The sequence below is a fragment of the Bufo bufo genome, chromosome 7 (genome assembly GCF_905171765.1).
Source record: "Bufo bufo chromosome 7, aBufBuf1.1, whole genome shotgun sequence".
Taxonomy (NCBI): Eukaryota; Metazoa; Chordata; class Amphibia; order Anura; family Bufonidae; genus Bufo; species Bufo bufo.
The window spans coordinates 146,657,848-146,669,978 of record NC_053395.1 but is presented as its reverse complement, the minus strand read 5'-3'; the positions used below and the strand labels follow the sequence as shown (position 1 = coordinate 146,669,978).

The window sequence follows — 12,131 nt, the reverse complement described above, 5'->3', positions numbered from 1 at the left end:
ACAGATCCTCTTTCTCTGGACGGACTCTGGGACTTGGACTGCGATCAGCCTGCTTCAGCTGCAATTCCAGCCACTCCAGGACTCCCTGACGCCTGGATGCGACGAGATTCTGTTCTCCAGCCCCTCTGCCTCTCTCCTAATATGTCTGCTGCTCTGCTTCCTGCTTTTTCTCCAGACCGAGAGAGTCTCCACCTGCAATTAAATATTCAAATACTTGCACAATGTTAGCTGTGTTAAGAAACAGCGGCATCTAGTGGCCAAAACACAGAATGACAGTGCTAATGAATCAGTATTCATACAATGGTGACTGTTTCTCCATCTCACAGAAACACACAGGTCAGGAGAGGTGACAGCTCCTTTTTAAGGCCGCTGCCCATACACATTAGATAGCTGACCACACCTCAAACAGAGAGGACCCCCATTCTCTCTTAGATGCCGGCAGGATAACCATTTGAATCGGATTGACATTTTCATTTTATTGCCATAAGGGTTTTGTGTGATTTGGGTACAGCTGCATTTTATTGTTTTAGCCTAACTATCCTATTTCTATGTAACGCCTGCTTTCTCCTTGGTGTCTGTATTTAACGGTTATATTATATATTCACTTGCATATTTCATCTCAGAAGCAAATCGGCACTTCTCCAATATGTAATTGTTATTTTGCTCCATTATTGTCTGTATTCCTAGTACATATCATGTTCTGCACAACTACTTCCACTTGCATAACCTCCATAGTGTCAGTGGCTGAAAGTGTAAAAAAAACCTTCAGCTTTGAAGTGGAACAACCAGATGCTTCATATCATATCATGTCTGTGACCTTGGCCCATTTACAGCAACTCCCTCCAGGGTTTTTATGACAGAGGCCCCAATTTTTATAATTGAAGGCATTCAGCTCTTTAACAATCACTATTTATTGGCAAGGCATTAGTGTTATCAGGGGTATTATAGGTAAGGCTACTTTCACATTAGCGGTTTTTGCGGATCTGTCATGGATCTGCAAAAACGCTTTCGTTACAATAATACAACCGCGTGCATCTATCATGAATGGATCGGGTTGTATTATGTATAGCCAAGATGGATCCATCATGAACTCCATTGAAAGTTAATGGGGGGCGGATCAGTTTTCTATTGTGTCAGAGAATATGGATCAGTTTCCATTGACTTACATTATGTGTCATGACGGATCCGTCTCGCTCCGCATCCCAGGCAGCGTTTTGATGTCCGCCTCCAGAGCATTCTGAGCGGATCCTTTTCCATTCAGAATGCATTAGGGCAAAACTGATCTGTTTTGGAACGCTTGTGAGAGCCAGGGCCGTCTTTAACGCGGGACAAAAGGGGCAGTTGCCCCGGGCCCAGTTGCTCCTGGGGTGCCCAAGGCAACTGCCTCTTGAGCCCCGCTGGCCACTGGAGGGCCTTTTATGGGTCCATAATTTATTAAAAGGGTATTCCCATGTTAGACAATAGGGGCATATCGCTAGGATTTGCCCGGATTGTCTGATAGGTGTGGGTCCCACCGCTGGGATCCGCACCTATATCGAGAACGGAGTGGGGACCGCTGTGGCTGGAGGACGCCAGATTTCCGGGGGTCCGTCCACCACCAAGCGCTAATCCCCGCCTCTCCCATAGAAGTGAAGGCCCATGCTCCCATTCATTTCTATGGGGCAGACGGCAATAGCCGATCCAGCGCTCAGCTATTTTCGGCGGCTCCATAGAAATGAATGGAGGGCGACTGTGCATGCGCAGTGCGCCCTCCTTCACCCTCGGGGCTCCGATCTCAATCTAGGTGCGGGTCCCAGCGGGTCCTAGCGATATACCCCCATTGTCTGAGATGAGAAAACCCCTTTAACTAATTAGCAGGACATGTAGGGCATACAGGGGGATGTCCCTGCACTTACTATTATTTCTGGGCGCTGATCCGTTGCGCCGCTGTGGCCCCCATTACATTCTACCACACTGTATGCTAAGTAACAGCATCGGAACACCAGGGAGGAGACATCAGCTTTTCTCTGTGGGCGTTCCTTCTCCCTGGGTGGCCCTGGCTGTAGCGCTATCCAATTGCAGGGCCTTCTCCCTGGCTGTGACGTTCTGCGCTGCAATTGGACAGCGCTACAGCCAGGGAGAAGCTGATGTCTCCTCCTTGATGTTCCAATCCTGTTACTTAGCATACAGCGCTGGAGAATGTAATGGGGGCCACAGCGGTGCAACGGAACGGCGCCCAGAAATAATAGTAAGTGCAGGGACATCCCCCAAGTATGCTCTACATGTCCTGCTACTTAGTTAATAAAGTATGGACCCATGAATGCGGCAGCGGCACTTGTGTTCTCTCTCTTGCTCAGGGTCCAATCAATATTAAAGATAACCCTGGTGAGAGCCCATGACAGATCTCACAAACGAAAAGCCAAAACGCTAGTGTGAAAGTAGCCTAAGCTGGCAACACACGCCACCCCACTTTAAAGATAGTGATGGCATCCTGGGTCTGGCAAGCTATGCGACCCCTGTGTCAGTGCTGGATGGTTTGGTGGTTTTGGAGCCTGGCTGTCTGTGCTGTATCAGGAGCTCAAAGAGAGGTCGGACAGCTGCCTCTCATCACAGAGCAGCCCTCCTCATTATATGTCTCTTTCCCTATGGCTCTGTCTTCACTGCCGCCTGTACACAGTGCAGGGAGAGCCTGGACCTTTCAGCCATCACAAGTCAAGCTTTGAAGTTTTCAAATCCTTTCCTCTTCCAGGAGCCAGCCGTGGAGGAATGTTTTTAGAAACCTATCATACCTCTAAGGAAAATGCATTTGAGAGAAAACAATTGCAAATGGCGGTTTTGTAGAAACATTTTTATTATATCACCTTATCAAGTAACATCTTTTTTTTTCTGGCAGTAATTCACTCTCCCATCTTTTCTGATAAAGTGGAAGGAGTCGTGTAACCATTAAAGGTGCCAAGGGCTTGCTTCCCAGAAAAACTACTGTAGTGTAATATTAGAAAAAATTATCTACAGTATCCATAGATTAGTGGTCTATGAGAACATTTAGCATTATATTGTGTTATTGGAAATGTGTCAACTTTTTGCCTTGGAATTTATTGACTTCTAAATGGAGAAAGTAACAAAAGAGGGAGCCCAAGTATTGTCACTGTACAACACTCCCCTCTAGTGGCAATGGGCAGGTACTGCTGTGCTAGTATGATGGTTTTCTTTGTCTGTGTTACACCAACAGATTATCTGACACATTTTCTGACCAATCAATGGTCAGATGGCCACCTCTCCATTCACATCTATGATAGTTTTGGAAGTAGCCGAATCGGCGCTCTGCTATTTTCTGCACTCCCACAGAAGTGAATGGAGGGTGGCCGTGCTTGTGCGGTGTGCCCTGGTTCACTTTAGGGTAGCCATTCTAGAGATATATCCAGGAGGAACCTGCACCTGTCAGACATTGGTGGCATATCCTGGCAATGGACCAATCCTTTAATGCAATTTATAGCTTATTAACTGATCTACCTATGCTACCATTGAATGTATGATTGTAAAGCAGTACAGAACATATTGGCAAAATATAAGCTAGGATTTGTATTAGGCATCATTCACACGACAGCATTTTCAGTCCACATACAATCCGCATTTTTTGTGGATCACACACAGACCCATTCATGTCTATAGGGATGGAAAACATTTGAAGAGCTCACACCGGCTGTCGTTGAGAACCCATTGTCTTCAATGGTTCCGTCGTCTGCATTTTATGGACATAGGGGGTCATTTATTAAGACCTCTCTGCCACTTCTAAAAAATGGTAAATGAGACAGTCCTGCCGGCCTTACTCCTTCCCGGCCTATGCCAAGCCCACCTATCTAGACCTGGAATGAGTGGGGAAAAGTCGCAGTTTGCGGCGTGATCTGCATATGAAATATGCCTAATTTAGGCGAATTTCAGCTTGATAAATTACCCCCCATAATCCATCTCTTTGTGGAATGAACATATGGATGCGCAAAGCACATGGATGATCCATGTGTTTTCCAGATCTGTATTTCCGTTCCCCAAAAAGATCAAGAAAATGTCCTATACTTTTCCATAAAATGCCGACCATTGACCCATTGAAGCCGATGGGTCTGCAATAAATGCGGATGCAACACAGACTGCATCCGTATTTTGTGGATTCGTGATTTGCAAAACTGATTTGATCGCATGAATGAGGCCTAAATATATCACATAAACTGACTGTTCACCAGAAAAAAATAATTTACACCAGCTCTGAGGTGTGGTGTATATTGGAGGATAGCCACGCTCTACCTCTAAGCTCTGCCCAAGTGCAGTGATTGGCTAAAAACTGTCATAATTTGTAATTTTTTAGGCCAGTTTTCTGCCATAAAGCAATGATAAAGCCCTACCTGTCTCTTCTGTGGATCATTGATATAAAATTACTATGAGAAAAAAAAAAAATTTGTCTTCTGTTTTCAGAGCAAGACAGTGATAACCCACCTTCTCTCCAGGACTGCTCAGGCTCTTCAGAAAGAGTGTCCACACCTCCCTACCGCAAAGGAAAGGTATTACCAAATAAATTCTGGAAGTAAAACCTCACCTTTCAGTGCAGAATCCAGACTAGTGCTCTGATGGATTGCTGGAAAGCTCCATGGGTTATCATAACTGACAGCGACAGCCAGATAGTGTGTTTTGCATTATCTGGTTGTCGCTGTCAGTCTCATAGACTGTGAATGGAGTGGCATCATGCATGGTTGACCACTGCATGCGGGGCACGGTCAAAAAGTTTTTATCATTTGTCATGGATCTTTTCTAACATTCACATTAAGCAATAATTGTCTTGATTACTCTGAAACATGCAAATTGTGATCTGGACAACACGATTGTAGACTCTGATGAATCTGTCGCACAGATGTGACAAACAGACCTAAGGCCGCGTTCACATCACCATTTTGTTTTCCGTTCTTCTGATTCGCCAGAACAATAGAAAGAAGAAAAAAAGTATCCTTTATTTTGAGCATCCTCAATGCATTCATTTTTGTCAGTTCTGTCTAAAATCCATTATTTTTGCCGAAGCGATAACGGATCTCAGAACGAGCTGACAAAAACAGATGCAAAGTAAGCACAACAGATGCTCAAATTAAAGTATCAGTTTTTTTTGTTCTTTTCATGTTTTAGAAGAACGGAAAACAGTTAACATTTGAAAACTCCCATGTAAAACGCTTCTTTCCAAAGATAAATTAGCATCTTTAGTGTCACTAAGTGGGTTGTCCAGCCTAGGAGCCAACAACCCTAATGGAAGGAACTGGTGCCCAGTTCAAAAAAAAAAAAGAACTGTCTGCAGTCCCACCATTCCCACTGCCCTGTTCCTACCTATTTGGCTATTCTGGTCCCCACCTGAGAAGACGTGGGTTGATCCCATGACCGCTGTGGCCAATCACTAGCACACTGTGCAAGCACGTATGATCACTAAAGCCAGTGATTGACTGTAGCAGTCCCGGGACCAAGCCACTCCTGGTGCAGCGGGTACTGGAAGCAGCCGGGAATAAGGCAGTGGCAAGTAAGCCATTCCATCCATTGGGGGTTGTTAGCTCCTAGGCCAGACAACCTCTTTAGCAGTCACAAAAAAAACTGTGCAGTTGTGTGATAACTAGGATGCCTTTTATGCCAGTGTTTACCTACTACACACTAAACGTGCTCCTCTGACTTTTAATATCCATGAAATGGAGTGATTTATTATGCCATACTTTTGTGATAAAATACAATTTTTAAAAATGCGCTCTGCCTGTTTCTGAATATGCCCAATGTATTTTGTTTGTCATTCTTTATAAGTGCACGTCTGACTTTTTTATGTATATTTTAGAAGGAAAAAAGGAAGAACCCCAATAGTGAGTCATCTCTGCAAGGGGAAGGTACTGAAGTGAGTGTACAGGTGATGATATACTTTCATATACAATAATTTGGTGTTTGAAAAATACTATAGGGCCAATTCTTGGAAATATAAACAGTTATGATAAATGAAAAATTTATTTGGATAATGAGGGCTACTGCTTATTGATACAGGTTGCAAATTATAACACGGACTAGAGAAACATGTCAGCATGAAAACTGCAAGATTTCAGGATTATTCTTAAAGGGGTTTTTAAGGAATTAAGAAAATGAAAGTACCTATATATTACTTCATTATAAATATATTACCAAATACCTTTCATTAGTTATAATGGCCCTTTTTTCTGGGGAGCAATCATTAGGAAAAATAAAATTGCCGCCATCCTATTAATACACACAAAACCTGTCCTAATTACACAGGAGGACAAGTTAAAGAGCTGCACCATCTTCCTCTCTTACTTGTCAGGGATTATGATCCTGAATACAGTTTAATATGATCTTCACATGAATCTCTGTGGGAATAGAGTTCATGAGGAGACATGAAGTACAGAGAGGATAGTGGGGGTGTAGATAATGAGCAGCAGTCCTTGTATACAGTCTCCATTACCACAGTCTGTTCTGTCCATCCTCTCTGTACTTTAGCTGTCTCTTCCTGAACTCCATTCCCACAGAGATTCAGCTGTATTCAGGGTGACAAGTAGAGTAGAGATGAGGATATGGCAGCTCTTTATCTCAGTGTTGTGAAGTAACTTGTCCTCCTGTGTGATTAGGACAGGTTTTCTGTGTACTAATAGGACTGCGGCCATTTTATTTCTCCTAATTATTGCTCCCTAGACAAAATGAACCATTATAACTAGAGATGAGTGAATCAAAGTTGATGAAGCGGAATTTGATCCGAATTTCAGGAAAAATTAGATTTACACCGAATCCGAATTTCCTGATTCTTCGTGGTAACGAATCGCATTTTATCCTAAAATAGCTGCTGCACATTTTAGGACATGGAACAAAGAACTCAATGCTATGTATGCAGCCAATCAGCAGCCAGCCAGCCCTGTGAAGTCACAGCCCTATAAATAGCCTCAGCCATATTGGATTCAGCCATTTTCCAGTGTACTTAGTGCAGGCAGAGACGTTAGCTGGCGCTAGGGAAATTTCTAGGAAACTTTTATTTTGCTGAATAGAAGAAGTTCAAGGAAAGATCATTAGAAGTGTAGGGAAAGGATAGGGAGGAATTATTCAACACTATAAAAAGAGAACAGGGTCCAATAGGGGAGTGTACATCCTGGATAATAGGAATAATCCTATTACACCTTGCTGCACTGACTGGGGATCCAAATTGCCATTATACTGCTGCTTTTAGGTTTGCAATAGATGATACCTCTGTAATTCCAGCAAACCGTTCTTGTTATTGGGGTGCATTGGGATGTATGATACAGCCATTAACAGGGTGTTTTACAAAAAAATATTTCTACGTCTTATTAGCCCTTGTGTGGTGCAGTTATATGTTCTAAAGCCTTTTTTGGCATGTATAAGTGGAAAAAAAGGGGCTTATTAGCCTTCAATGGTGCAGTTATATGTTCTAAGGCCTTTTTTGGGTTGTATTAGTGGAAAAAAGGGCTTATTAGCCGTTGTGTGGTGAAGTGAGAAAATTACAGCCTTTTTTGGTGTGTATTAATTTCCTTTTTATTTATTTTAACAGTATGTCAGATAGAGAAGTGCCAGACCCTGCACAGGGGAGGGGCAGAGGCCTGAATGTTTATGGCGCAGGCATAGGTCGCAGCAGAGTAAGGAGGCGTGGCAGCGGGGGTCACTTCAATTGGCCTGAGCTCCTGATTTTATCTAGCGGTCGTGTCTTGACCAGCAACCCAGCGGTTCTTAAATGGTTGACTCGGTCATCCACTTCGTCCCAAGTGACATCAGACACCCCCACACAAGAGTCGGTGGGTTTGTCAGACACAACCCTTAGTTGGCATGGCCCGCGAGCAGGCCTTGTGCCCTCACCTGTCCTCAACCTGCCTCTGTCCTTTTCTGTTCCCTCAGCCAGACAAGTATTATATGCTGTGGGCTCAGCTCCACTATACAGCGAGGACGAGCTACTAGAAGACAGTCAACAGCTACTGCCTAGCCAAGATCTGCAGGAGACATCCACAGCTTCCTCCGGTAGGCGGGCAAGTAGTGATGAGGAGAGTGGCGTGGGAGCTGGTGTTGCGAACGGTCAGGCTGCTGGCTCAGAGACCGTTGAGGAGGACATCAGTGATGTGCAGGCTGAACTCGATGATGATGTAGCCGATCGCAATTGGGAGCCGGGTGATGAAGGGGCTTCATCATCATCGGGAGAAGAGGGTGGCAGCTTGAGTGTGAGGCAGCGGCGGAGCCAACAAGTCGGTAGCGTGGCCAGGAGTTAGCAGGGTGGCAGCAGTGGGAAGTCGGGAGCCAAACGTGCCCTGGGTAGACCACCCGCTTCACAGGAGCCTACCTGCCTGGAAAGTAGTGGTGCAGGGGTTCACGGAGGCAGCGGCGGTAGCAGTTAGTCAGTGTGGACTGTTGGGGGTTAAATCACCTACTCGGCGGTTTGGCAGTTTTTTGTTAAGCCGCGGGAGGAGGTGAACATGGTTATTTGCGAATCTGTGGGCAGAAGGTGAAGTGTGGCCAGGGTGCCAATGTTGGCACCATGGCCCTGCGTCAACATATGCAGCGTCACCATAAAGTGGCCTGGGAGAACCGTGGCTCCAATGTGGTAGTCCAGCCTGCCGCATCAACCGCTGCATCACCCAGTGGCACACACCCGATTTCAGGCAGTCAAGGCTCCACCACCTCAGCCAAATGGAGCTGTCTGTCCTTCCCATCATCTGCTGGTCCTGATGCTCCTGCTCCTCCTCCTACTCCTCGTCAGTCATTCCGTCAGCAATCGATCACTGAAGCGATTGCCAAGAGAAAACAGTATGCGTGCACTCATCCAACACGCAGAAGCTGAATCTGCTCCTGGCCAAGTTGCTGGTGCTGCAGTCCCTCCCTTTCCAAGTGGTGGACTCTGCTCCTTTCAGAGAACTGATGGCTTGTGCCGAGCCAAGGTGGAGAGTCCCAAGCCATCATTTCTTTGCCAAAAAGGCAGTACCAGCCCTGCACACGTATGTAGAACAGAAGGTGGGCCAGTCCTTGAGCCTGTCTGTGTCTGCCAAAGTGCACGGCAGCACCGACATGTGGAGCTGTAACTACGGTCAGGGACAATACATGTCCTTTACAGCCCACTGGGCTTCCTGCACAGCCACACCAGCAACTTGGCCAGGTGACACGCTTCCGCCTCCACTTTCTCAAGCCGTTGGTCCTGGGACAATGTCCGCCTCTACCTCCTCATCCTCCACAGTGTCCTCAGCCTTCACTGCAGGGACAATTCACAGTGCCCCTCCAGCATACCACATGTGCAGGGCATGGCAGTGTCACACTGTTCTGCACCTAGCTTGCCTGGGCGAACTGAGTCACACAGGGGAGGAACTGCTCCGCGTCCTTCATCAAGAAATTAAATCCTGGCTTTCTCCGCGACAACTCAAAATCTGAACCATGGTGACCGACAACAGGAAGAACATGGTGTCGGTGCTGCGTCAAGGAGGGCTGAGCCATGTGCCCTGCATGGCACACATGTTCAATCTGGTTGTGAAGCATTTCCTAAAGTCTTCCACCCATCTGCAAGACATCCTAAAAATGGCCATGAAACTTTGCACGCACTTCAGCCACTCATACACCTCAAAGCACACCCTCCTTGAGCTGCAGCAGCAGAACGGCATCCCCCCACACAGGCTGATATGCAACGTTTTCACCCTTGGAATTCCACCCTCCATATGTTGGACCGACAATACGAACAGAGAAAGGTTATAAATGACTTCTTAATGATCCAAGCAGACAGGAGTACTCCCCTGTGTAACTTCGATGTCAGCCAGTGGCAGCTCATGCATTACACCTGCCGTTTGCTCAGGCCCTTTGAGGATGCCACGTTATTTGTCAGTCGCCAGGACTACGGGATGAACAACGTCATTCCACTGCTTCATATCCTGGAACAGATGCTGGTAAATCTGGCTGGTCAGGGGACTGGAGACATGGTGCTTACATTTCACAGCTACATTAGCCCTGTGGGTGCTGAACTGGAGGAGGAGGAGGACATTGCTTGTGCTCCAATGTGTAGCAAAATGGGTGACAGGAGAGGAGCAGGAGCAGCCAGAGGAAGGAAGATGAGGAAGAGGAGGCAGAGGACCCAGACACACCGTGGCAGTATGCAGTGGAGATGGAGGCAGGATGTCCCTCCTAATCACTTGCGCAAATGGCCTGATGCATGCTAAGTTGCTTGCATAGTGACGGCTGAATTGTCACCATTCGGCAGATGGATGACTACTGGCTCTCCACCATGTTAGACCCTCTCTACTGGTCCAAAATGGGGGCCTTTTTTACACCCGCTGAGAGGGAGGACTGAAATATTATCGAGACATCCTATATAGTCAGTTGGCCACTGCCTTTCTGCACCATCATCCATCCTCTCGCAGGTTTGACCGGGAGGGGGAAGCCCTCTGCGCTCACGTTCCACTGCCATGGCTGCTGTGACGGGGTGGGGAGAGGGAGCAGTACCGGCTCCATCAGCAGCAACTTAAGTCTAGAGTCGCTGATGAGCAGCTTTCTTCACCCGCCTACTGAAGAAACTACTCTCTAGCAGCAGCAGCTAGATATGGATCAGAACCTGAACCAGCAGGTGGTGGCATGCTTGGACAGCACCCTGCCACCCCACATTGAAGATTTGCTGGACCACTGGGCAGCCAAACTGGATTTGTGGCCGCAACTGGCCAAGTTGCCCTGGAAAAGCTGTCCTGCCCGGCCAGTAGTGTGGCATCAGAGCGGGTGTTTAGTGCGGCGGGGGCCATAGTTACCCCAAGGAGAACTCGCCTGTCCACCCAAAATGTGGAGAGACTGACCTTTGTCAAGGTGAATCAGGCGTGGATCAGTCAGAATTTGCACCCACTAATGCCTGATGCATCAGATTAGATCATCCATGCTGCCTCACCCAAACCTTGACAAAAGAGACCGGTTTCTTCTGGGTACCTGCCTCAGGTACTATTCTGATGCTGCCATCCGCCTGTGATGCCAAGTGCGCCTTTCTACACCCACAATCGTCAGCGGGTACTGTTATTGCCACCCACCTCCCGACTCTGTCACCAGGTCACTTTGTGGTCTCCTGATACTGCTGCCACCTCACCACTCAGGTCTCCTCATGCTGCTGCTGCCACCTCCACACTATATAATTGTGCCACTCTGTGGCCTCCTCATGTTTCTGCTGCTGCCACCTCCCCACTATGTCACCTTTCAGGTCTGTGGCCTCCTCATGCTGCTGCTGCCACCTCCACACTCTGTCATTGTGCCCCTCTGTGGTCTCCTCATGCTGCTGATGCCACCTCCACACTCTGTCATTGTGCCCCTCTGTGGTCTCCTCATGCTGCTGCCGCCACCTCCACACTATGTCACCTTGCCACTCTGTGGCCTCCTGATGCTGCTGCTAACTCAACACTATATCACTGGGTCACTCTGTGGCCTCCTCATGCTGCTTCCACCTCCACACTACACCCTGTACAGAATTATTAGGCAAATGAGTATTTGACCACATCATCCTCTTTATGCATGTTGTCTTACTCCAAGCTGTATAGGCTCGAAAGCCTACTACCAATTAAGCATATTAGGTGATGTGCATCTCTGTAATGAGAAGGGGTGTGGTCGAATGACATCAACACCCTATATCAGGTGTGCATAATTATTAGGCAACTTCCTTTCCTTTGGCAAAATGGGTCAAAAGAAGGACTTGACAGGCTCAGAAAAGTCAAAAATAGTGAGATATCTTGCAGAGGGATGCAGCACTCTTAAAATTGCAAATCTTCTGAAGCATGATCATCGAGCAATCAAGCGTTTCATTCAAAATAGTCAACAGGGTCGCAAGAAGCGTGTGGAAAAACCAAGGCGCAAAATAACTGCCCATGAACTGAGAAAAGTCAAGCGTGCAGCTGCCAAGATGCCACTTGCCACCAGTTTGGCCATATTTCAGAGCTGCAACATCACTGGAGTGCCCAAAAGCACAAGGTGTGCAATACTCAGAGACATGGCCAAGGTAAGAAAGGCTGAAAGACGACCACCACTGAACAAGACACACAAGCTGAAACGTCAAGACTGGGCCAAGAAATATCTCAAGACTGATTTTTCTAAGGTTTTATGGACTGATGAAATGAGAGTGAGTCTTGATGGGCCAGATG

The 12,131-nt window shown here is 46.9% G+C and overlaps 1 protein-coding gene across 4 annotated transcripts in view; it reads left to right on the top strand.

Moving 5' to 3' along the window:
• Positions 1–12,131, top strand: part of LOC121008393 (uncharacterized protein KIAA2012-like) — a 269,189-nt gene that overhangs the window by 178,955 nt on the left and 78,103 nt on the right. For 3 of the 4 annotated variants that reach the window (XM_040440896.1, XM_040440894.1, XM_040440892.1), the window contains exons 13-14: positions 4,444–4,529; positions 5,828–5,896. In XM_040440896.1, coding sequence (XP_040296830.1) covers positions 4,444–4,529; positions 5,828–5,896 — 155 coding nt within the window. The remainder of the gene's footprint in view (positions 1–4,443; positions 4,530–5,827; positions 5,897–12,131) is intronic. The other variant, XM_040440895.1, reaches the window with a different exon arrangement.